Here is a 24,341-nt window from a genome sequence, read left to right as displayed (position 1 = left end):
CCTCACAATAACAAACGTCGGCGCGCGGCTGCGCGGGGACAGGAGGGAAGGGCAAGAGGAGGGCACGAGAGGGAGGGAGGCGAGGGGAGGGCAGGGCGCGGGGCCGGAGAGCTGGCGTGCAGCTAGCCCTGCCTGCCCAGAGCAGTGGGGACCCCAGATCCTGCGTGCACAGAAGACTCGACCCTTTGGCGCGGGCGGTTGGTCCAGGTTGCGCGGTTGGTCCCGTGGGACTCGGCCGGCCCCGTTCGTCCTAACCCCAGGATGCCACCTGCGGGGCCAATGACGGTTGGACCCTAACCCTAACCCTAACCCTTCCTGCACCTCCTGCGGAGCGGGCGCTCAGTCGCCCTTCAAGGCCCTCACATCCTCCAAGCACCTGCTGGGTGTCAGACCCAGGAACCCCCGTCAGTGGTAGACATACACACGCGCAGAGCTGAGAAACAAATGACCAAAAGATCATTTCTGAGACTTTGGCCTTGGCCAGGTTGCTTAGTTTTCCCAACTGCCAGGGCTGCGGGTTTGATTCCAGGTCAGGGCACATACAAGAATCAACCAATGAATGAATAAAAAAGTGGAACAAGAAGTCGATAGTTCTCTCTGTCTCCGTCTTTCTCTCTCGAAGCAATTTTTAAAAAGTGATCATTTTCAGTGCAATGAGTGTTGAAGAGGGCCAGTGATAGTGACGCCTCCCAGGTGGGGTGGTAAGGCTCCTGAGGACGTGGCACTTGAGCGGACACCCCAAGGGTGAGATGGTGAGTGGTGCAGGAACCGGTGTGCAAAGGTCCTGTGGCCTTAAGGAGCCTGGCAAGTTCCCTCTGTAGCAGATGGGAGGTTGGGGTGGCAGCTATTTTGTGGGGACCAGACTGGGAGAGAGGGTAGAGGAAGCGGGATGTGGCAGGTGGCTGTGGAGGGCTGTCTGGACCACTAGAGATACCAGGCCTCCCAGCAGGCTCAGAGAGGAGGACAGAGGCTAACAGTACTCATCCTGCGGACTCCTAGGAGCAGCGACAGTGGGGGGACCACGAGTGGGGAGAGCAGAGTAGGCTCTTCACGTCTGGGCTGAGGGAGGCTCCCTGAGAGTGTCTTCACAGAAATGGAGCCAGTTGGTACTTGGTGTTTGCAGCATTATGACCAGAAGCAGGGTCCAGTGAGGATGGGAGCGGCAGGGGGGAGCCAGGCTGGCGGGACCCTGGCTGGTCTGGGGGGGGGTGCTGTTCTTTCAGTGTGTGGGACACTGGCTTGGGTGAAGGCAGCTCCCTGGTGTGGCAGAGACTGAAGAATCAGCCTTGCCTCTGGGCTGACGTGAATCAGGAGGAGGCTTGGCATGGGCAGGCACGATGGGATGTGTGAAGACATTTGGGGTGACTAGAGTTTTGTGCAACCTGTCCAGCCACCTCTGGCATGCGAGGCTGGCAAGCTGGTCTTCCAGCTCAGCCTCCACCCCGTGTGCACAGGCTCAGGCTGGCATGGACCCCAGTGTGGATATAGTCCTGATGGGCAGGCAGAGCTTCATCTCGTGCCTGGGGCTGGGGTTCTTGTTCCTGAGGAGGTGTCAGGGCTTCTTGCAGAGAGCGAGCTGTGCCCTCAAAGGGGCCTGAGAAGCTTGCCTTCCTTGGAAGAACCTGAGCAAAGAGCAGTTATTCAGAGAGATATGAAATACTGCTGTGGGAGGCCTGCCTCCCGAACACCCGTGGGCAGCTTGCCTCTCCACCTGTGCCCTCCTCTCTGTGCCAAGTGCCTCTCTCCTCCGTGGCTGATGGCAGCTACCTCCTCACTGCTCTAACCCTGCTGTCCTCCACCTATTCTCCCTGTGATGCAGAGGGGTCACTTCAGAGTGCAGATATGGCCTGACCTGTGGTGGCGCAGTGGATAAAGCGTCGACCTGGAATGCTGAGGTTGTCGGTAAAAAACCCTGGGCCTGCCCGGTCAAGGCACATATGGGAGTTGATGCTTCCTGCTCCTCCCCCCCTTCTCTCTCTCTCTCTCTCTTCTCTAAAAATGAATAAATTAAAAAATATATATAAAACAAAAAAACAGTGCAGATATGGTCCCCATCTTCCCAGGACTCTGTTCTGCAGCCTACAAAGCCCACAGGCCACCAACCCCCAACCTTGTCCCTTATTCTGGAGCTTCTGCCACACTCTCCTTCCTCCTGGGCCAAGAAGGTACGCGGTCCCTCCCCTAGAGCATCAACTCACCTGGAGCACCATCCCTTGTTTCCATGCCTGGACACGGACTCTCCTCAGTTCAGGCTGCTGGGGAATTCCAGCTCTGGAGTCCCAGGGAGTGAGAAGTGAAGGCCGTTGGCACATCCTGTCCTGAGACCTTGGGGCTATGAGAGAGGGAGGCACTGTCACATCAGGGAATGAGGACGCCCATAATGGGGTCACCGCTTGTGGTTTTGAAACACCCTGAGGCTCCTCACAAGAGGTCATCAGGCCTCTTTCCTTGGAAGGCTCTGGAGTGGTATGTGTGCCCTCGAGCACCAGCCTAGGTCCAAATACTCCCTCCCTCAGCAGGCCCCAGGTCGTGCCCTGAAGGTCCTAGTGCAGCACAGGTGGGGTGACCCTCATGCCCAGTAGTGATTAGACTGGCCCTGAAACCTCCTGCTATGGAGTCATGAGATGCACACTGCCCATCACTACCTCAGCCCCACCTGAGGGGCTCTGACAGTGCCTGGGGAGGGGCCCTTGGGGTTTGGGCAGGCCACAATGTGTTTAGCCAAACACACTCAACACTCGGCAGCCAGAATGGATGCCTACAGGAATGAGAACGTCTCAGTCTGGGCTAGCCGTGGTGGCCGTGGGTGGACAACCACAAGTGATGTGTCTCTCTGCTATCTTCTAGCTTCTGCTCCCTGCGTTCCCTCCTCCTGGGACCCAGGCCCCACCTACCAGGCAGTGGGGTGGAGCCGCCAGGGCTGAGGATGACTCAGAGTCTAGCTGTCACCAAGGCAACCCTGTCGCCTAGCAATGGCAGTCTCCTGGTAACAGTTGTCTCCTAGCAATGGGATATTTTCTCAGTCTTGGCTGGAGTCTGGCAGTTATTTTTAGCTCAGCTGCAAATCAGCCTGCAATTGCATTTTTGGCTCCTGGAGAAGATGCAAGGTGTGTGTGCATGTGTGCATGTGCGTGCGTGTGTGTGCATGTGTGTGTGTGTGTTTCTTGTCAAAGTGAGGAAAATATCCTGGCTACAGGAAACCTGCCCCATATCTCCAGGGGCAGGCTCATAGGTGGCAAGTCTAGATACTGCCTGGGGTGGGGGTAGGAGAGTGGGGTGCAGGCGAGGGGAACCAGAGCCAGCACAGGCTGCCCGGAAGACTTGGCAGATATGACCATCTCCCTGACGGGGTTTCTGGGGTGGAGCTGGTCATTTCAGCACCCTAGGGTGCCCTAAGTCAGGCTGGGCAAGTGTGATCCAGGTCTGTGCTCACAGTACCATCAGAGAACATCACTGAGTGGTACAGGTTCTGGCGGGCTCCAGACACCCCCTGGCCCTCAGCTGTGGAACTGTGCCTGCTGTCCCTGGCCCCCAGCCCCACTCAGGAGTGCGAGCGGTCCTGACTGCAGACATCTGAGTGCCACAGGCTCTCAGTGACATGGGTGAAGCTGGCCTTCGCTCAGCCCACATCTCTCTCTCTGCCCTGCCTTTGCAAGAGTGGGAGCCCAGGCGGGAGCTCTTGGACAAGTGGGAGGCTTGGCCTCTCTCTCTGGGCTTTCTTACCATTTCCATGGGGGTTCTGTTCACTGTCCAAACTCTCCTCTGGCTGATGGGCTTGGGGCTGGCTGGCTGCCTGCCTCCCACTGGCCAACTTCCTGGTTCAGGGGGTTGCCCTTAGCGCAATCCTGGCCTTGGAGCCCTTGGCCTGTTCCGGACTTGGGCACCCTTCTCTGGCTTCTGTGCTGCTCTGCCAGGCCCCTGGCCATGCCAGGCTGTGCCTTGCTCCTTGCTTGTGCCCCCAGCACTGCAGGCTTCCTGGCAGGTGCCCTTCAACCCGTGGGGTTGCCTTCCCTGCCGGAGGTCAGTGCTACCTGTTCCACGCATTGTGCAGGGCAGGGCTCAGCTCACCTCAGACACTACTCCTTGTCCCAACATTGGCTCCAGCCCCTTGCTAGGACCTAGGTTTTGAGTGGGAATGGGAAAAGGCCCTTTTTGGAGGGTCAGGCCCTCGGAGATGTGAAGGAGCCCTCAAACTGAGCACAGACATTGAGGGATCTGCCTGAGGGTGGAGATATCATCCCTCCGTTCATGCACTCACTCACTCGCTCACTCATTCACTCCTTGCCACATACTCAGTCTCCGGGTGTTTACTAGGTACCTGCCGTGTGTCAGGTCCTGCACCCACAGCAACAGGAGCCAGACATGGCCTTCCGGGCATCCTGTCCTGTAGGCAGCAGACCTCCAATGGCTAACAACACCCAGGTGTTTTCCTGGGTGGGGCCAGGAGCTGTGAGGACAGGCAGCCCTGTCAGGTCTTCTTTTTCCCCCCTTTTTACTGACTTTATTGGGGTGACACTGGTTAACAAAATCATACAGATTTCAGGTGCACAATTATACAACACATCATCTGTACACTGTACTGTGTTCACCACCCCAAGTCTAGTCTCTGTATCACCATTTACCCCTGAACACCCCCCCTCACCCTGGGGTCTCCTTTAAATGACATCATTTCAGGGGCCCTCAAAGAAGAGGCTGGGGCTGGGGCTGGGGCAGGGGAGGCCTGGTGAAGAGACAGCTCAAGCGCAGATGTGTGCCCCTTCTGGACCAAGTCACCTGTCAGGAACCCCTCCCTCGCATCCACAGACACCCGCCCAATATCTGGGGGGAGGGTTGGGGTGAGGAGCTGGGGGCCTTAGGCGGGCTGGAGGTGGGTCTGAGGCTGTTTCTCCACAGTGCCACTAGAGGGCGCATGGAGCCCACTCTCCACTTTAGAAGCCTGGGCAGAGGGGGCCAAGGCTCTAGTGACCAGCCATTAGTGGATCCACCACCTTGGCAAGGGCAGCTATAGCAGCTGACCCTGTGCTCTTTCCCTTCCTCCTACAGTGCCTCTTTTGCCTTCTAGTACCCAGCCCAGGCCCTAACTATCCCTTTTTATTTAAAAAAATTTTTTTAATTAAAAAAAATTTTTTTAGAGAGAGACAGGAAGGGAGAGAGATGAGAAACATCAACTTGCAGTGGCACTTGAGTTGTTCTTTGCTTTCTCATACGTGCCTTGATGGGGAGGAGGGCTCCAGCTGAGCCAGTGACCCCTTGCTCAAGCCAGTGACCTTGGGCTTCAAGCCAGCAACCTTTGGGCTCAAGCCAGTCACCATGGGGTCATGTCTATGATCCCACACTCAAGCCGGTGACCTCAGGGTTTCGAACCTGGGTCCTCAGAGTCCCAGGTCAAGGCTCTATCCACTGCGCCACCACCAGGTCAGGTCCCTTTTTATTTTTAATTGGGTAAAATAGACATACTATAAAACAACCATCTTAACCACTTTGTGTGTGTGTGTGTGTGTGTGTGTGTGTGTGTGTGTTTTTCTGAAGCTGGAAACGAGGAGAGACAGTCAGACAGACTCCCGCATGCGCCCGACCAAGATCCACCGGCACACCCACCAGGGGCGACGCTCTGCCCACCAGGAGGCGATGCTCTGCCCCTCCGGGACGTTGCTCTGCTGCGACCAGAGCCACTCTAGCGCCTGGGGCAGAGGCCAAGGAGCCATCCCCAGCGCCCGGGCCATCTTTGCTCCAATGGAGCCTTGGCTGCAGGAGGGGAAGAGAGAGACAGAGAGGAAGGGGGGGGGTGGAGAAGCAAATGGGCGCTTCTCCTATGTGCCCTGGCCGGGAATCGAACCCGGGTCCCCCGCACGCCAGGCCGATGCTCTACCACTGAGCCAACCGGCCAGGGCCCATCTTAACCACTTTTAGGTGTACAGTTCAGTACTGTTTGAGTACATTCACTTTGTCATGCAACTATCACCACTACCCATCTCCAGGATGTTTCATCGTCCCAAACCAAAACTCCGTTCCCATTAAACACTAATTTCCCATCCCAAATTCCTCCCAGCTCCAGCACCCACCATTCTACTTTAGCTCTATGAGTAAGCCTCACAGAAGTATAATCATCAGTATTTGTCCTTTTGTTTTTTTTTTTTTAGTTTTTATTTTATTTAATTTATTCATTTTAGAGAGGAGAGAGAAAGGAAGAGAGAGAGAGGAGAGAGAGACCGAGAGAGAAGGTGGGGAGGAGCTGGAAGCATCAACTCCCATATGTGCCTTGACCAGGCAAGCCCAGGGTTTCAAACCGGCGACCTCAGCATTTGCAGGTCGATGCTTTATCCTCTACGCCACCACAGGTCAGGCAGTATTTGTCCTTTTGTAATTGGCTTACAGTATTTCACTGAGTAGAATGTCCTCAAGGCTCATCCATATTATAACATGTGTCAGAATTTCTTTCCTTTTTTTTTTTTTTTTTTTTTTTTACAGAGACAGAGAGAGAGTCAGTGAGAGGGATAAACAGGGACAGACAGACAGGAACAGAGAGATGAGAAGTCCAATCATCAGTTTTTTGTTGCGCATTGCTACACCCTAGTTGTTCATTGATTGCCTTCTCATATGTGCCTTGACTGCGGGCCTTCAGCAGACCGAGTAACCCCTTGCTCGAGCCAGTGACCTTGGGTCCAAGCTGGTGAGCTTTGCTCAAACCAGATGAGCCCACGCTCAAGCTGGCAACCTCAGGGTCTCGAACCTGGGTCCTCTGCATCCCAGTCGGATGCTCTATCCACTGCGCCACCGCCCGGTCAGGCAGAATTTTTTTCCTTTTTAAGGCTAAATTGTATTCTGTATGGATGGGTCACATATTGACTATCTATTTATCTGTTGATGGACACTTGAGTTGTGTCCACCTCTCAGCTATTGTAAAAGTGATAGCCTGTGGTTCTCACCCTACCACCTAAGCCCTGTAGGTGTCTTGCCCTTCTTTGGCCTGGGAGGGCCCTGGGAGCAGGGGTGAGGGCAGTGGTATGCTCAGTCTGGCAGCTGCCCCAACCTTTGCTTCCCCTTGGGCCATTTGGCCTCATCTGTCAGCCATGCTCTCAGGGATAGCAAGAGGGCTTGGTTTGAGGGACAGTGAGGTAAAGGGCTCACACCCACAGATGGCAGAGAATCTATACTAGTTCTCGAAGATCCTGCTAAAGATATCAGTGATCCCAAGGGACTGGGTATGAAGTTAGACTTCTGGCTTTGTGGCTAAGACCTGTTAGCTGACCCCGGAGATTTCCAGGGTTGTTGAGAGCTCTGTCCACTTGTCCCCCACCTCAGGGCCTTTGCTCAGGCCTGGAATCTCTCCAGTCCCCACTGGCCAGCCATTCCCCAGTCCCTCCCCTGTCTGTGGGAAATTTCTGTGCACCAAGTCCTTTCATTTCATTTTGAAGAATCCACTCCATCCCAGGGTTCCATGTCGGGCGGGACCCCCTGAGGTCTGATTCTGCAGTGCAGGACTGCCCCTGGGCTTCTGCAACAGATGCCAGCAGACCCAACATCTGGCCGCTCTCCCTTGGTTATCTGCAGCCTTCTGATGTTGGTTGGGCCCAGGTTGGGGCAGGATGGAGGCTGAGAGCCCAGGTCCCAATCTTGGAAAAGACCACTCGCGATGAGCACTTCTCCGCGTCCCCCCCCCCCCGCCCCAGGTTTCAGTGGGCACCAAACCTACCCACATCTTGGCCAAGGGCTCGAAGAACTGCGGGTCAACCGGGGCCGCGTGCACAAGGCTGAGGACGGGGGGACCTCGAGGGGCAGCACAGAGCAGGGAGAACTCGGAACCCCCTCCCAGGCGCCTCGGTGGTCGCGGGAGTGTCCTCTACACCGCGAACGCCGCTGCGATTGGCCGAAAGTCCCGGGACCGCGCCGCGATTGGCAGCCCGGCCGGCCCGCCTCCTGCAGCTCAGGCGCGGGACCCGGGTAGCTCCCGCCGCCCTGTCCCGGCGTCCTGTCGCCCCCTTCGGTGCTCTGAGCACTCTGCGGCTGCCTTTTGGCCGCGGCCGCCCGCGCCGGCGTCTCGGCGGACCGCTGCAGTTGGAGAGGCAGGTACGACCCCGCGGCCAGTCCTCTGGGGCTGCGCTCTCCCCTAGGAGGGGCCTGCGGGATGTTGCATTTGGGAAGGGGCGCTCCGCCCCGGCACTGTGTCCCTGCCCTCCCTCCGGACACTAGGCAGAGGACGCTAGGCCTCAGTTTCCTTGTCCACAGAGTGGACGCAGCTGTGCGGCTGCGGGGCGCGGCAGCATGGGAGGGGCGGCACCCGGCGCGGTCGCGGGACAACCCGCGTCAGCCCCGCGTGTCTGTCCCCCGCGGCCTGACCCTGGAGCCCGGCAGCGTGGGGCAGCTGTCCCTGGCCTGTGCGGAGGCCGGGATCCCCGGCCGGGGCGCAGCGCCCGACCCTGGGCGGCTCCGACTTGCGCGCGCGGCCCCGCATCGCCTACCTGCGGCCGGCGCGGCCCTTCGCGGGCGTCCAGGTCTTCGCTGAGCGGACGGGCGGCGCCTTGGAGCGGCTGCTGGCTGAAGGCCGGGCCCGGGGCCGATGCGCGCGCTGGGGTCCCCGCGAGCGCCGCGCCCTCTTCCTGCAGACCACCCCGCACTGCGATCTCAGCCGCCGCAGGCCCACCGTCTGGGTAGGGAGCAGTGGGAATCACTGAAGTCGCACCCTGCCCAGGCGGGGTGGGAAGTGCCTGTTCTCACCGCACGGAGAGAAAGAGTTTTTCAGAGTAGCAGCACCAGGACAGGCCAGAGGGTGGGTGGGCAATCCCCGTGACTCATCTTAGGGAAAGCTGGCAGGGGACAGAATGGGTGGACGAGGAGGCCAGGCTGGGAAACCCAGGTGCCTGGTCCTTAAGAGGCTGGGGATGACCCAGGTATGGGGGGGCAGGGGGTGTTGAGAAAACCTCCACCCAAAGCTATCCAGGACTCCCTGGCGGGGCGGTGACCTCCCTCCCCCAGCCCAATAAAAGAAAAGTCCAGTGTGAGCGTGTCACCATGGAGACGCCCTGACTCTCCGCAAGGCAGCAGGCCCAGTTGTTTGCTGTCCTGGAGCTTAGAACTGGACCCCATAGTGCAGGGGTCGGGAACCTTTTTGGCTGCGAGAGCCATGAACGCCACATGTTTTAAAATGTAATTCCGTGAGAGCCATACAATGACCCGTGTACTTTACGCATTATCTAATAAAAATTTGGTGTTGTCTGGAGGACAGCTGTGATTGGCTCCAGCCACCCGCAACTATGAACGTGAGCGGTAGGAAATGAATGGGTTGTAATACATGAGAGTGTTTTTATATTTTTAATGTTATTATTTTTTTTATTAAAGATTTGTCTGCGAGCCAGATGCAGCCATCAAAAGACCCACAGCTGGCTCGCGAGCCATAGATTCCCGACTCCTGCCATAGTGGGTGGGGTCTGTCGGTTTTTCCTCCTGGTTGGGGGCCAGACTCCAGAGCCCACTCTATCTTCCTGCTGCTCCCCCCCCCATCTCTTTGGGCCCTGGAGGCAGATCTGGGAGGCCACAGTGGTTACCACATATGCAAGATTGTTGTGCCAGAGTGTGCACCAGGATCCTGAGCTTCAGGTGGGTGAGTCCTCTTGTTCTGGGCACAACCCTCAAGCCCATGTTTATGCACGTGTGTGCGGTATACATATGAGCCTGCAAGCACCACCCAAATGCAGTTTGTGCACATGTGCTCCCTGGGATCCCAACTGGCCTGGGGGGGGGGGTATCTGCTCACTTGCCTTCTCTCTTCTGCCTCTGGCTGGTACGGGGAGGCAAACGGGGTCCAGGAGAGGGCAGGGCCTACACTCACCATCTCTCCTGCATGCCAGGTACCTACAGGCCCTGTAGTGATGCCAAGTTCCTCTTGGCCTTGTGCAGTAGCAACTTTGGTGAGAGTCTCTGCCCCACCAAGTGCAGGGGAGGGGGAAGCCTGGGGCCTACCCCCTACATGCCGGCCACTAGCTAATGTGTCTCCCTGCAGTGACCCATGGGACCACCCACGAGGTTGCCCACGACACAGTGCTGCAGGATGTGTTAATCACTGTGGCAGCTGCCCGTGCCCTCTGCCAGACACTGCTGCTGTTCCAGGTGGGTGGCTCTGGGGGCCAGGTACAGGCTTCCATTCGCACCCTGCTGCACTGTGAAGTTCGTCCTGGCCTTGGCACCTTCCTCTTCATGGGCTACAGCTGTTTTGGTGAGGCCTGGCTTGGCTTTGCACCCTGCTTCCAGGAATTTAGTCATGCCTATGCAGCTGCCCCAAGCCACCCACCTTTACCCCTGTGAGGTGGCATTGGACTGAGAGGTCTGGCAGCAGGGCAGGGGGGGGGCAGGAGGAGGGTGGATGGGAGAGGGTGGCCTCCAAAGGGCATCACAGTACCAACTGCTTCTGAGGGAATAGCAATAACCAATAAGAACATTGATTAGTAGTCAATGTAGGTCGAATGCCCTGTACCTGAGCCTAGCCTACTTTACGCTGCGGGAGACAGGACTGAGGGCAGTGGTGGCTTGTCTAAGCCCACCAACTAGTAAGTGAGTGGGACAGCGACCCATGCCCATATCCTGGAGAGGGGCTGCTGTGGGGTGGGGGTGTATGCAGGGACTACCCACCCACGTGAGCTTCAGCTCTGCTGCTCTTGTCCCAAGGTCAGGAGCTCCCAAGGCTCAGAGCGGGAGTGGAAAAGGGGCCATAACTCCTAAGAGCTAAGGCAGGTTGTGTCCCTTGGGGCTGGAAGGCCAGCATCACTCCCAGCCTGAGAGGAAAGGGGTTGTAGTCTGGCCAGGTAGTGACTTCCCTCTGGCTTGCTGGGACCCGGCAGAGTTATCCTGGCCCCATCCTGCCCTGGCTTGAACATCCCGATGTCCAGAGTCCATGGAGCATGGGGTCTCCTGCTTGTTGCTGATTCCAGTAGGTGAGTACACACAGTCGGGCCTCTCAGGGTCATTTGCCGCCACTGGTCCCTCGGGCTTCTGAACCCTGAAAGAGCTCATTCTGCTTGCCCCAACCCCATAGTACCCGGGAAGGAAAAGCTCGAGTCTGGGGAGATGCCAGGACTGAACTCTAGAAACAGCCTCCCATCCTTCCCTGCCTTCCATGCTGGGGGGGGAGCGAAGGGTGCTGGTGGAGGCCAGGGGTTCTGCCATCTTCCAGGCAGGAGCTGGGGCTGGGGAAGGGACAAGGCTGTTCAGGGCCCCCACAGGACCCCTTCCTCTCTAGGCACCGAGGATGATGCAGGGAAAGAGGAAAGTGCCGTGGGAGGCTCCCCCAGCCCGGAGCCGGGGCACACCCTTCCCTTCTGGGGAGGGCACAGTAACAGCCCCAAGGAGACAGGATTCTCTGAGCCGGGAGGAGCTGGCCCTCCTTCCCAGGACTCGGGTCTTGGGAGCAGGGCATCCCAGTTTCTTGCCGCTCAGGGCCATCTGTCTTCCAGGACTGGTGGCAGCTGGGGCCCAGGACTGACAAGCACACTGGGTGCTCTGTGTGCTGGGATGGAGGCTGGGATCTTGGGTGGGCCTAGTGTCCGAAGCAGCCTGCATCCCTGCTGGGGCTCCAGACCAGGGCCACGGATGGCGGAGGAACCAGGCTGAGTGCTGTGTGCGGACGGTTCCTGGCATTCATGGTCATTGGGACCCAGGGGGGGTGAAGTGGAGGTCCTGGCTCTGCCACTTAACCCGTGGCTCTGTCCCCACACTTGTCTCTCCTACCCCCAGGCTTTTCAGGTCACCTCTGAGAACTCAATTTTTTTTTTTTCATTTTTCCGAAGCTGGAAACGGGGAGGCAGTCAGAAAGACTGCCGCATGCGCCCGACCGGGATCCACCCGGCATGCCCACCAGGGGGCGATGCTTTACCCCTCTGGGGCATCGCTCTGTTGCGTCCAGAGCCATTCTAGTGCCATCCCCAGCACCCGGGCCATCTTTGCTCCAATGGAGCCTCGCTGCGGGAAGGGAAGAGAGAGACAGAGAGGAAGGAGAGGGGGAGGGGTGGAGAAGCAAATAGGCGCATCTCCTGTGTGCCCTGGCCGGGAATCGAACCTGGGACTCCTGCACGCCAGGCCCATGCTCTACCGCTGAGCCAACCGGCTCAGGGCTGGGTTTTTTTTGTTTGTTTTGTTTTTTTAATTTGTTCCTTTTTTTAGGGAGGGAAGAGAGAGAAGGGGGGAGGAGCAGGAAGCATCAACTCCCATATGTGCTTTGACCAGGCAAGCCCAGGGTTTCGAACCAGCAACCTCCCTGTTCCAGATCGAAGCTTTATCCACTGCGCCACCGCAGGTCTGGCTGGGAACTCAGTTTTTGTCGTTGTTGACATTTTCTGGAGAAAGAGAGCAGTCTCAGCTCCTGGGGTTTTCTCTGACAATCATAATTGGGCCAGCCACCAGAAGCGCTGGCCCCTCCCCCGGCCCCCTCCCAGCCACCAGAAGCGCTGGCCCCTCCCCCCGGCCCCTCCCAGCCACCAGAAGCGCTGGCCCCTCCCCCGGCCCCCTCCCAGCCACCAGAAGCGCTGGCCCCTCCCCCGGCCCCTCCCAGCCACCAGAAGCGCTGGCCCCTCCCCCCGGCCCGCTCCCAGCCACCAGAAGCTCTGGCCCCTCCTCCGGCCCCTCCCAGCACACTCACAGAGAGGCATCTGTCTTGGGTCTGCTGGGTCTCCTTCGCCTCAGCCCCTCCTCCCTGCCCCTCTCCCGCAGACTCCAGCACATCCTGTTTCCTGCCCCCTTGGGTTAACGACCTTCAGCTGGGGGAAGGAGCCCAAAGGGTGTCCTCCCTGCAACCGCTCCTTGGCTTGTCTGGGTTTTGGGGTGCCCTGATCAGCAGAGCCCCTCACCAGTCTCCCTGAGACAGCTATGTAGGGCCTGACTGTGACCCAGGGTAGCCAGGCCTAGATGTTCTCCCCAGTGAGTCCAGTTCCCAATGTCAACCTTAAGTATAAAATAGCCATTTTACCAGCAAAAATGAGTTTATTTGGGAGTGGCCAAGGAATTGCAGTTTGGGGCTTGCATACTATGGTAAAATGATAAAACCCAGATAAGACTGGAGAGCAAAGGGGAACGTTATTTTATAGGAAAATATGATAAAGAGGGAAGTTGGGAGAGGTAGTTATAAGCGAAAGTCCACTAGAGGAGAGCCAAGGGTCAGGTGGTGGTGGCTTTTCACCCCAAGAAGCCTTGGCTGGGCAGTTGCTGGGTGAGGAGAAGATCTTCCTCCTGCTGGAGTAGTGAGGTAGGCTTCTTTTTTTTGTTTTTTAAACCTTTAAAAAAATTTTTTTATTTTTATTTATTCATTTTAGAGAAGAGAGAGAGAGAGAAGGGTGGAGGAGCAGGAAGCATCAATGTGCTTTGACCGGGCAAGCCCAGGGTTTTGAACCGGCGACCTCAGTGTTCCAGGTCTAGCGCGCCACCGCAGGCCAGGCGGCAGGCTTCCTTCTGTTGGAGTCTGCGAGGTGCAATGAGGAGTGCAGAAAGCTGTCCTTCAAGGCTTCCTGACTCCGATTTTATGAGGTTTCCTTGATTTGTTTGCACATTTACCCCTTTGATCAAGATCTTTCTCTGAAAGCATCACTAACCGATAATCAGTTTTCCACACTGAGTAGTTTTCCCCTCTGTTTCAGGGAAGACCTTTCCTGGTTGTCGTTTTCCATGCAGAAGGGAAAGTGCACAAAGATTGGAAGTGGTTGAGGTCTCATTTGAGTAACAAAAAGGGGCAGAAGGAAGGCCGCTCAGGCATTCCCATCTAAAGTCTCTTGTCAGGGTCCTAAGCATTAAAGGTCATTTCAAGGGAATAAGCCAGCATTATTTAGTGCATTGTTTCTCCAGAAGCTTGACAGGCAACAGGCACAAAGTTTGAAAATTATACAAAACAAAATGAGGAGCAGGATACAATCCAGTTTGTATAATCGTTCTAAAGTAGGAGCTCAAACCTGAGTTAACCATTTAAACCGGTCAAAGGACCACGGAGAATCAGATGAAGTTTTCTGTAACCAGTAGGCTTGTCCCCGAAATTTTGTGTACTTGGGTTTCTACTTCTCCAGAAGAATTTAGCCATGTGCAACAGATGATGTGGCTCCTGCAAACTGAAACATGGCTGTTTTGAATGGACATAATTCGACTTTTGCAGTATTGCAGTATATCTCCCTTCATCAGCTGTGGGTCAAAAGAGGTAGGGACCAGATGAATCAGGCACAGTGTGACTGTCTCAAAGAGTGAGGGTTTCAGTTTCAAAGTGGGTGGATATGGGATTTAAAGGACTGATGGCAACACTTTTGGCCAAGGTGTCCATAAATTTTGCCTATTAGTTTTTTTTTTTGTTGTTGTTGTTTTTTTTTTTGTTTTTTTTTTAATTTTTTTTTTAATTTTTTTTAATTTTATTTATTCATTTTAGAAAGGAGAGAGAGAGAGAGAGAGAGAGAGAGGAGAGGAGAGAGAGACAGAGAGAGAGAAGGGGGAGGAGCAGGAAGCATCAACTCCCATATGTGCCTTGACCAGGCAAGCCCAGGGTTTTGAACCGGCGACCTCAGCATTTCCAGGTCGACGCTTTATCCACTGCGCCACCACAGGTCAGGCCGCCTATTAGTTTTTTTTAAAAAATTTATTCATTTTAGAGAACAGAAGGAGGAAGAGGAGAGAGAGAGAAAAGGGGGGAGGAGCAGGAAACATCAACTCCCATATGTGCCTTGGCCAGGCAAGCCCAGGATTTCGAACTGGTGACTTCAGTGTTTCAGGTCAACACTATCCACTGCACCTCCATAGGTCAGGCCCATTGGACAATTTAAAATGTCTGAGGGTGATATGTACAGTGTTCCCTGTATTATTTTTTGGGCAGATTAAGCAAGAAAAGTAGGTGCAAGAAAAGTAGGTGCTTTTTGTGGCCTTATTAACATTTCCATACCTTCATAAAGGTTATTATTTTATCAGTAGACCAACAGTTCAAGCATGTCTATAGTGGAATTAAGAATTTCTGGCAGGAATGGCTTGTTATTTGGCCTAAGCCAGAGTTCTCTCTTTTTATCGAACCAACAGTTATTAGAGTTCCAATATTGTTTTTCCTTTTTCTAGGGCCAATTTTAGAGCATCACTAGTCAATTTTTCTAAATTATCATTGGAGAAACATCCCTTTGGACCATGACAGAGGTTTGGTTATCGGTTCTTTTGAGAGCAGTGTTCTTGGCAGAAATATACTGGTGAGGTGGTTTCCTTTAGCCTCTAGGGAGTCAAGTTTGGAATGTCCATGTATCTTCATAGCCAAGGTGGCTGGTAAGAGTATGGTATCTAATAGGTTTTGAACTTAAGAGTCATTTTTAATTGTATTCCCATAAGAGGTTAGGAAACATCGTGGTTTCCATAGCATTTAAAGGCCATGAGCTACCCCAAAGGCATAGCAACTGTTGGTATAAATGTTTGTGGTTTTGCCTTTGGCTAGAGCACAAGCCAGACAGAAGTGTATAATTCTGTTGGGCAGAGGTAGCCACAGGCAAAGTTCTGTCTTGATAACTTCAAAAGCAGTTACAATAGCATAGCTAGCCCAATATTTACCATTAAAGTAAGAATGATCAGTAAACCATGGAAAATCTGCATTAGAGGACCTTATTTTTAAAAAATCATTTTTAGTTGATGGTTTGAGAGAGAGTAAAGGAGAGATACTGATTTATTGGTTTTTTTGTTGTTTTTTTTATACATTTTATTCATTTTTTTTTAGAGAGAGGAGACACAGAGAGAGAAAGAGACAGAGAGAGGAAAGAGATAGAAAGAAGAGAGGGAGGAGCAGGAAGCATCAACTCCCATATGTGCCTTGACCAGGCAAGCCTGGGGTTTCGAACTGGCAACCTCAGCGTTCCGTGTCGACGCTGTTACCCACTGCGCCACCACAGGTCAGGCTGATTTATTGTTTTACTTATTTATTCACTTATTGGTTGATTCTTGTATGTGCCCTGACTGGGCACCAAAGTCACAACTTTGGTGTATTTGGATGATGCTTTAACCAGCTGAGCTACCAGGTCAGGGTGGTGAAAGGAACTTCCTATAAATTATCATGGGGAGTCAAAAGTTGGTTTGTCAGCATCAAGCTGCCTTGAGGGGTTTTGTCAGTGAAGGAAGGGTTGATAGCCAGATCAAGATTAAGACAGCAAGATGCCTGACCAGGCTGTAGTGCAGTGGATAAGAGTGTTGACCTGGGACGCAAAGGACCCCAGGTTTGAAACCCCAAGGTTGCTGGCTTGAGCAAGGGGTCACTCACTCTGCTGTAGTCCCCAGTCAAGGCTCATATGAGAAAGCAATCCATGAACAACTAAGGTGCTGCAATGAAGAATTGATGCTTCTCATCTCTCTCCCCCCTCTGTCTGTCTCTATCTGTCCCTCTCCCTCTGTGTCTCTCTCGTTAAAAAAAAAAAAAAAAAAAGACAGTGAGAAAGTTATATGAGGAGCAGTTAGCAAGAGGATTTCATAGGTGAGACAACTGGCAGAAAAGTATTGAGTGTGATGAGAAGGCAGGAGGGCTTCTACTGCATAATGGGTGGGGGGAACCTGTGACTGTTCCTTCAGTGGACTTAATTCAAAGAACAGTGGCAGGAATGGCTCTGAGGCAAGGGAAGTTATTGTGCCACAGGTCTAGCTGCTGGCTTTAGAACCTGTGAAGTGATGGCCGATGTCCATGTTTTAGGGCAGTGATTTTCAACCTTTATCATCTCATGGTATGCATAAACTAATCACTAACATTCTGCAGATCACCAAAAAATGTTTTTTGCTGATCTGATTAAAAAAATAGATATAATTGATTAATTCACACTGGAAGGCTATTGTATGTTGGCTGTTGTCATGTTTTTCTTTTTGTTTGCATTTTTTTTTTTTGTATTTTTCTGAAGTGAGAAGCAAGGAGGCAGAGAGACAGACTCCCGCATGCGCTCCACTGGGATCCACCCTGGAAGCCCACCAGGGGGCGATGCTCTGCCCATCTGGGGCGTTGCTCTGTTGCAACAGGAGCTATTCTAGCACCTGAGGTGGAGGCCATGGTGCCATCCTCAGTACCCGGGCCAACTTTGCTCCAATGGAGCCTTGGCTGCGGGAGGAAAGAGAGAGATAGAGAGAAAGGAGAGGGGGCAAGAATGGAGAAGCAAATGGGCACCTCTCCTGTGTGCCCTGGCCGAGAATTGAACCCAGGACATCCACATACTGGGCCGATGCTATACTGCTGGGCCAACCGGCCAGGGCCACTTTTGTCATGTTTTTTATTTGATCAAGGGAAAAGAGGTCAGTGCCCTTGACTAAATAGTCAGGTACTGTATTTCTGTTGTTGTTTATTGATTTTAGAGACTGGTTGTTTCATTTTACTTTTGCATACATTGGTTGAGTCTTGTAGGTGCCCTGACCAGGGATCAAACCTGCAGCCTTGGCCTATCAGGATGACACTCTAACCAACTGGGCTACCTGGGTAGGGCAGGTACTACATGTTTTAAAAGTTCTTGCGGGGGTGGGGGGGGGGTGGGGAAGGGGTAATTTCAAGTCATGCAGGTTGTAAGGAACGCGGTCTCGGCTCTTGCAGTCATGGGCATGCCCACCAACAAGCAGGGTCAGTGGTCCAGGTGCCAGCCACCACCATTCACAAGGACACCCAGCAGCAGCAAGAGGCGGCGGCCAGAAGTTGAGAAGATGGTGGCTCGGGCTCTGGCAGTGAGCCGCAACGTGTTCAGCATTTACCCTCTAATTCCAGGGCAGGAGAGCTCCCTGAGGTTGGCAAGAAAGAAATTCGAGAAGGTCCCCATCGCACACATAACGGTGTCCTACAACATGTGGATCCAAGTAGTCTCTGCCACTAACCAGTGCCTTGCCCACACTTCCTGCGGCACAGAGAGATTCCGGAATGCCAAGGGTACTGGCATCGCAGCACAGAAAGCAGGCACAGCTGCCGCAGACAAAGCTACAGGCAAGGGCGCGAATGGCCTGGAGCCAGGGCACTGGTCCGCCTTCAAGGGACGGGCAATGTGGGGCCTGGAAGTGATCTCAATCACAGATGACACCCCCATCCCTCACAATGGCTGCTGCCCCAGGAAGGCTCTGAAGCTGTGATCGGAAAGAAGCCCCCACCTCCAGACCTGGGAGAAAGGACACTAGTGGAGCTCTCCACTAAAGGGGGACTTGTTGGAGGTCCTTCAGGCAGAAAGGGACAGCTCTGCCTCCTTACGTGGTGGCCTTTGTTGTGCTTTTGACTGGATATGGACATCGGTGTGCCCAGAAATGAAGTCACACTCTCTTGGACATAAGGGGAGGCCACGGGGACAACTCCAACCAGTAAGTGCTGCTCTGCTCTAAAGAAATAAAGAATATACCAAAAAAAAATTATTTTGCAGCACACCGGTTAAAAACTGCTGCTTTAGGGTGAACGCCAGAGAGGCACCCTGAGCCCTCGCAGGGCAGAACGCGAAGGGACTAGTCGCGTGTTCCGTCTGCTCCTTCCTGTGTCGCTAGGGCCTCCGCCCCGCCACTTCCGGCGTCGTTGCTGGCGGGTGAGAGGGTCTTGTACCGGAGGAAGGACAGCTCTGAGCAGCGTGTCCCGCAGCCATGGAGCCGGATGATCCGATCGAGGCGCTGACTGAGCTGCGTGAGCGGCGGCTGGATGCATTGGAACTGCTGCAAGTGGCGGCGGGCTCCGGCCTGGCCGCCTACGCTGTGTGGGCGCTGCTGTTACAGCCCGGCTTCCGCCGAGTGCCGCTGCGGCTGCAGGTGAGGGGGCGGGGCCTACGGAGGGACGGGGCTCAGGCCAGTGGGCGTGGCCAGGGCTGGGGGCGGGGCCCGCCTTGAGGCTTTGAGCTGGGTTGCTGCGGAGCGGGGGAGGGTACTGCACTTAAGAGCTACCTGGGCTGTAGTTTGGAACCTGTTTCAGGTGGGGCACGACAGCCCGTGCTAAAAAAGGAGCCCCGGAGACAAGCTCCGCTTCGCGACCAGTGTGATTCTCGTTTGGGGAATGGACAGGTGAAGAGCCTGAGTAATGGATTTCAGCCCTCCCAGCCACAGCTGTCTCCTTGCCCAGGTGCCCTATGTTGGAGCGAGTGTGCGGCAGGTGGAGCACGTGTTGTCGCTGCTGCGAGGCCGTTCTGGAAAGCTGGTGGACCTAGGCTCTGGCGACGGCAGGATTGTAAGTACTTGGGGGGCGGGGCAGGGGGGAGGGGTAGCCTGCTTCATGCCAGAGCACCTCCCCACCTTCTGGTTCTGACTGTTGGTGCCCGCAGGTACTCGCTGCCCACAGATGCGGTCTCCGCCCAGCTGTGGGCTATGAGCTGAACCCTTGGCTGGTGGGGCTTGCGAGGCTGTATGCCTGGAGGGCAGGCTGTGCTGGCAGTGTCTGCTACCACCGCGAGGACCTCTGGAAGGTAACCTGGCAAGTCCTGGACCCCTTCAGACACCACACTGATCACCAGGCTTCCAGTTCTGGCTTGGGTGCCCTGCTGACAGCCCCAGGTGTCCCTGCCCCCTGGATGGTGTGGGGGCTGGCCCTCAGAAATTGAGGTAACCCTATGCCCTATGCCCACTAGATCTCTTCTTACTGGGGTGACCTCTTCTTCCCACAGGTAAGCCTGAGGGATTGCCACAATGTGTCTGTGTTCCTGGCCCCCAGCGTGGTAGGTCTGGGATTTGCTAGTGCCAGGGGAGGCGGGAGGAGACAGCTGTGTCTCCCCAGCTGCTCACCCCACTCTTCTGTTCACTCCTACAGCTTCCACTGCTAGAGGGAAAACTGCAGGCAGAACTCCCCAACGGGGCCCGTGTGGTGTCGGGACGCTACCCCCTCCCCACCTGGAAGCCTGTGGCTGTGCTGGGTGAGGGCCTGGACCGTGTCTGGGCCTATGACATCCATACTGGTGGGCCAGCCAGGCAGGCTCCCCAACACCCAGTCCCTAGGGCCCCTGGTCCTCAGGCTGGCTGACCATGTGGACACAATAAAGAGTCGGTGGGCTCCACCCTGACTCTTGTTATCCGGAGGGTTGGGTCAAAGGACTCCCCAAAGTAGGGCCGTGGGGAGGGCTCCATGCTGGCTGGGCAGAGTTGTGATCTGAGTTTATCTGATGACTGGCTAGCGGCTGTGGGTCCTTGGACGTTGAGACTTGGCTAGAGGTGTGGTCCCCACTTTCTGGGAGTCTTCTGAACCCACCAGCTTTCTCAGCCTCAGGATCTCCTGCTTGTACCTGCTCGGAGGGACCAGACTTAGTCACTTGCCTGGCCATGGACAAACCTTGCCTCTAGTGTTTGGGACCCACACCCGTCCCACTTTTCTGAGAGCTTACCTGCCTAAGTGCTGGTCCACATACTCTTGAAGCTCAGAAAGTTGCTCCTCAGCCATCGTGGCCCTGACTAGCAGCTGTGCCCGCTCCTGTTCCAGCTTTGCCTGGCATGAAGGGGCACAAGCCATAAGCTAGGACAGGGTATGAGAAAGGATCCCTGGCCAGGCCTTGCCCACTCACTACCTGAGTGCCATGGTAGAAGTCCTGGAGTTTCTGTTGGATCTGAGCCCAGGAGGCAGCTTCTGGGCCCCTATGAGTGAAGAAGGGAATAGACATCAGGGCTGGTGTTGGCCTAGGAGCCGACCAATGACTCTGCTCAAGTCAGAGCACATAGCTCCTTGAGGTGCCTGCTATGGACAAGTTCAGGACAGCATGGGCCCACCCTGCCACTATGGGAGCCATCTTGCATGGGAGGCAGGGTAACCTAGGCCAAGAGGGCCCGCTGGCTGTTCAGGGACAGTTAAGCCATAGGCCAGCTTGGGAAGCGACCCCAGTGTCTGTAAGGATGCTGGTAGGAGGCCTCCCCCTATGCTGGAGGCGAGCCCGCGTGGTCCAGAGACGAGGGCTGTGAAGCACCGGGTAGCCTGCTCCTCTGAACTCAACTGGAGCGCCTCTTCCTGGGCTCTCCCTAACCCTCCCATTCGAGGCCAGCCCCTCGCCCATCAAGGTCCTCTTGGACCCCAGGCACTTGGCTGTTCTGTAATCATTAGTGCCTCCCGTACAGACTGAGGCCCGAGGGCACAGACCCACCACCTTGTTCACTGCCACCCAGCAATTAAGAGTTGGTAGAATAAGTGACCGCCTGGCAGGTCTCCCCCACACCTCCATCACGGCACTCACTGTGGCTCTGATGTGCTCCCCTGAGCGGCTTTGTCAGGTCCCTTCTGTGGGAACAAGAACAGCATCCTGAGCTCTCAGTGATATAAGGCTGCGTGATAGGGATTCTCAGTCAGCTGAACAAGGCGAGCTCTCAGAGTGAGTTCTGGGTTCTGTACCCCAAGGTCAGTGTGGGGTCACCTGGGTTTGGAGCTGCTGGAGCTGTGTCTCCAGCTTTGCCTGGTCCTCCGGAAGGTGGCTAAGCTTGGTGACCAGGTGCAGGGGTGGTGGCTCCAGGTTTGAGGCGACTGCATCAGTGGTAGCCTTGGGGATCCCAGGCGCCCCAGTAGGGTCCACCAGCACCTGCTGCACACTAAGCCACATGCAAGGTCATGTAGAGCCAGCCCAGCCCAGGTGCTCATCTCAGGGGAGGGGCCTACCTGGGGGCGCCTAGTAGCGCCTCATGCCTTTGGCTGAGATCCGTCAGGCGCTTGCGATAGATGCGAGCAGCCCGGGCCAGCTGTTGCTCACGGCTGTGATGTGCAGCTCGGATGTCCTCCAGAACGGTCTCCAGGAATGTCCGAAGGCCTACAGCTGCAGGTGCTTGGCTTTCACCATCTGCGAACTCCTAGAGGAAATGGGGTGGGGCCTGGGCTTGGTAGTGCCCCTCACCTCCCTCAACTGCCCTGTGTGGGGCAGGGTCTGCGGCGCAGCCCAGCAGACCCAGGCCAGGCTTGGGTTCCCCAGGACCCAGGGACCTCCTGTTCGTGACAGGCCACTCCACCCAGTACCCACCACCAGGGCGCGGGCACAGCGCTGCAGTCGGATGCTGTACTCCTCATTCAGTTTCTTGAGTTGCAGCTGTAGCCGGGCATTCTCGGCCTCAGCCTGGCGGAGCTGGCCCTGGCAGGTGGACAACACCTGGGGACAGAGGCAGCCCTGAACCTGTGTTCCTTGAGATCGACCTCTACTAAGCTTGTAGGACCCCTCCCCCAGACCCCAAAGAGGGTATGGCTGGGCCTCACCACAGCTTGTGCAGCCAGTCGCTGCCCAGCTGTCCTGGCCTCCTCTTGGGCTCCCTGCAGCTGTCGCCCCAGGGCTGCCCTGCAGGAGGGTAAGAAGTTCAGTTGGATCCAGGGTAAGGGACTCTCTTTGCCCCTTGGGAGCAGCCACTGTTCACTGTACCAGGAATGGCAGCCACTCACACGCGCGTCTCCAGTGCTTGCTGCTGGGCCCTGTGCTGCTCCAGCACCCACTTCTCTTCTCCGGGCAGCTACAGAGTACACGGGGCTGGCTGGCTGAGACTCCAAGCTCTCAGTCCTTTGTACTGCCCCACCCCAACCCTGGGCTAGGAGAAACCTGGACAGGCCCCAGGGTAGGTAGCTGTACACTCACGCCATTTCCCAGCTTCTGTAGCTCATTTTCAGGGGCCCGGAAGTTCTCGGGCTGTGCCTGTATGGGAGAGTAGGTCCCAGCCTCACTGTTCCCCTTCTGCGTCCCTATTTGGCTCCCACACAGCCAGGCCCTCCGTGTGCTCATAGTGACCTGGAGGATGCGATGGTTGCAGTGTCCCTGACCCCTGGCCCTTTGCTCAAGCTCCTGTGCAGATGCCTGAAGGTGCCCTGGATCAGTCTTTGCTGGGGCTGCACGGTCTCCATGCAGCTCCAGCTCCAGCACCCGGCTCTCTAGCTGCAGGACCTGTGGGTTGACCAGGGTGAGCAGGTACCTGCCTGCTGGGCCAGATCAACATCCATCTGGCGCACATGGATACACAGCGTATGCGGTACATTCAGGGCCTCAGGTGCTGTCTGAGGGTCCTGTCATATGGGGCACACCTGCACCCCCACAGCACTGGTCATAGTATGCACCCCTCAAGCACTTGGGCTGGCACATGTGGGCACACATCAGCGCCCACCTCGCTCTTCAGCTCAAAGATTTCAGCCTCCTGCTGCTGTCTCAGATGATGGGTCGCGATCTGTAGGTCAAGCAGCTCCTTGGAGATCTGTTGGTGGTCATAGTGAGAGGTGGTACCTGTGGAATTCTATGGGCACCCTCCCTCCTGCTAGCTCCTCAGAGCCCCCATACTCACCCCCAGCCGCTGCTCCTCACTCAGTTCTAGGTCTGAGGGAAGCTCTGTCTTAAGACTGGTGGCCCAGGCTGGGGCATCCCCAGGGACTTCTGGCAGCCAATCCTCAGCCAGTGGTAGGACCTAGGGAGGAACCACCACCCATCCCCCAGGCTGTGGCCTCCACTCTTATGGAGCCACGAGCCACTCTCACATATCCAGCCTAGCTGAGGTGGCAAAGCCAGGCACCCCTCCTGGTCCCCGAGGCCTCAGGGAGAACCTCAGCCCCATGGCAGGAGCAGCAGCATCCTGGAAGGACTCACATTCTCAATGACCCGAGATGGGGCCCCTGGCTTGGGGCCTGGGACTCTCGCAGGTTCCATTGGCAAAAGAAAGTCTGGCTGCCCCAAGCACAGTGCAGCCTCACGAACTGGCCTGTTGCTGCGACCCGGTGGATTGTGTTGCCAAGGCCTCTGTTGTTCCCCGGAGTCTCCCGCCCTCTCTTCCCCCCTCCCACTCACAGGAGGGCAGGCAGGGTAGTTCAGTGGATGAGGAGGAGGGGAAACAACTCCTTCCATATATTGCGACCCATTTTTTCTGGTTTCAATTGCCTCAGCTGGGAAATGCAGCCCAGCACTCCTGCATTTATCCGGGGCGCGGATGGAACCAGGGGTGCTTGAAAGCGCCCAGTCCGGGCAGGGACGTGACAGGGCATACGAAAAGGACCTGCCCCGGCAGCTACTGTCACCCTGACACTGAGTGCCCTGCCTTCCTACCGTACGGGTTCGCACATTCACTGGGAGACTTCTGTGTGTCTCCTGGTGGCTGTCGAGCGCTGAGACGGACAGACGGCAGACGAACAAGCAGGACAGACCCCCGCACCCCCTAGCCTGAGGGAAGGGGGCTTAGATGTCCCACTCAGGGGCATGGGGAGCAGAGAGGCTCTGTCCAGTGCTCACGTACTCCCAGCGCCGGGCTTGGGTCCCAGGCGCACGCAGGTTCCGGGTCGGGCGGGGCCGGGCCGGGGCCGAGGAGGCGGCCAGGCTGAGCACAGCGCTCTGTCTAGGTCCAGTGACCGGCGCCCGAAGTCCGCCTCTGTCCAGCGCTGTCAGGCCGCCAGCACAGCGGGCGGACGCGGCTTGCACGGGTAAGTAGGAGGCTGGGGGGTGGGGCTGTCAGGGTCGGCAGTG

General features: G+C 56.0%; 3 protein-coding genes, 1 long non-coding RNA gene and 1 pseudogene across 5 annotated transcripts; 3 read left to right on the top strand and 2 right to left on the bottom strand.

Moving 5' to 3' along the window:
• Positions 1-598: 598 nt before the first annotated feature.
• LOC136336574 (uncharacterized) lies at positions 599-7,873 on the bottom strand. The gene is made up of 3 exons (XR_010731476.1): positions 7,694-7,873; positions 2,199-2,332; positions 599-1,622 (listed from the first exon to the last, which is right to left on the bottom strand). It is a non-coding gene; the product is annotated as an uncharacterized lncRNA (long non-coding RNA).
• Positions 7,874-7,945: 72 nt separating this feature from the next.
• Positions 7,946-10,315, top strand: METRN (meteorin, glial cell differentiation regulator; the record flags this gene model as incomplete). The annotated part of the gene is given in 7 exon segments (XM_066276843.1): positions 7,946-8,066; positions 8,328-8,391; positions 8,393-8,648; positions 9,337-9,598; positions 9,846-9,905; positions 9,998-10,272; positions 10,274-10,315. Coding segments are annotated over 7 exon segments (1,080 nt in total), but the record flags the coding sequence as incomplete, so codon positions are not given.
• A 7,187-nt stretch (positions 10,316-17,502) lies between these two features.
• On the top strand, positions 17,503-18,204 carry LOC136334757 (small ribosomal subunit protein uS11m pseudogene; annotated as a pseudogene).
• Positions 18,205-18,403: 199 nt separating this feature from the next.
• On the top strand, positions 18,404-19,949 carry ANTKMT (adenine nucleotide translocase lysine methyltransferase). 2 transcript variants are annotated; one of them, XM_066275387.1, is made up of 5 exons: positions 18,404-18,717; positions 19,025-19,129; positions 19,224-19,364; positions 19,563-19,613; positions 19,706-19,949. In XM_066275387.1, the coding sequence occupies exons 1-5, from the start codon at positions 18,556-18,558 to the stop codon at positions 19,913-19,915; spliced, it is 669 nt and encodes a 222-aa protein (XP_066131484.1). In that variant the 5' UTR covers positions 18,404-18,555; the 3' UTR covers positions 19,916-19,949. The 2 variants fall into 2 exon arrangements, with proteins under 2 accessions (XP_066131484.1, XP_066131485.1); XM_066275388.1 differs by lacking the exon at positions 19,563-19,613.
• CCDC78 (coiled-coil domain containing 78) lies at positions 19,943-23,540 on the bottom strand. Its single transcript, XM_066275384.1, has 14 exons — positions 23,475-23,540; positions 23,176-23,295; positions 23,002-23,088; positions 22,632-22,784; positions 22,482-22,538; positions 22,292-22,359; positions 22,112-22,190; positions 21,882-22,007; positions 21,527-21,714; positions 21,288-21,459; positions 21,111-21,154; positions 20,454-20,520; positions 20,274-20,374; positions 19,943-20,174 (listed from the first exon to the last, which is right to left on the bottom strand). The coding sequence occupies exons 1-14, from the start codon at positions 23,532-23,534 to the stop codon at positions 20,063-20,065; spliced, it is 1,434 nt and encodes a 477-aa protein (XP_066131481.1). The 5' UTR covers positions 23,535-23,540; the 3' UTR covers positions 19,943-20,062.
• Between the last annotated feature and the right edge of the window lie 801 nt (positions 23,541-24,341).

The sequence above is a fragment of the Saccopteryx bilineata genome, chromosome 4 (genome assembly GCF_036850765.1).
Source record: "Saccopteryx bilineata isolate mSacBil1 chromosome 4, mSacBil1_pri_phased_curated, whole genome shotgun sequence".
NCBI classification, from domain to species: Eukaryota; Metazoa; Chordata; class Mammalia; order Chiroptera; family Emballonuridae; genus Saccopteryx; species Saccopteryx bilineata.
Note: the sequence above shows the minus strand (reverse complement) of the source record. Positions and strands in the feature narration are given on the sequence as shown.

What these genes read in the sequence shown, in the direction of transcription:
- ANTKMT (XM_066275387.1), top strand. Translation starts at nt 18,556, where the DNA reads ATGGAGCCGGATGATCCGATCGAGGCGCTGACTGAGCTGCGTGAGCGG. An exon ending in GAGTGCCGCTGCGGCTGCAG is followed by an intron (nt 18,718 to 19,024) that starts GTGAGGGGGCGG and finishes CTCCTTGCCCAG; the next exon opens with GTGCCCTATGTTGGAGCGAG. An exon ending in TGTTCCTGGCCCCCAGCGTG is followed by an intron (nt 19,614 to 19,705) that starts GTAGGTCTGGGA and finishes TCACTCCTACAG; the next exon opens with CTTCCACTGCTAGAGGGAAA.
- CCDC78 (XM_066275384.1), bottom strand. Translation starts at nt 23,534, where the DNA reads ATGGAACCTGCGAGAGTCCCAGGCCCCAAGCCAGGGGCCCCATCTCGG. An exon ending in CAAGCACTGGAGACGCGCGT is followed by an intron (nt 22,191 to 22,291) that starts GTGAGTGGCTGC and finishes ACCCTCCTGCAG; the next exon opens with GGCAGCCCTGGGGCGACAGC. An exon ending in GTGGACCAGCACTTAGGCAG is followed by an intron (nt 20,175 to 20,273) that starts GTAAGCTCTCAG and finishes CCCTCCGAGCAG; the next exon opens with GTACAAGCAGGAGATCCTGA.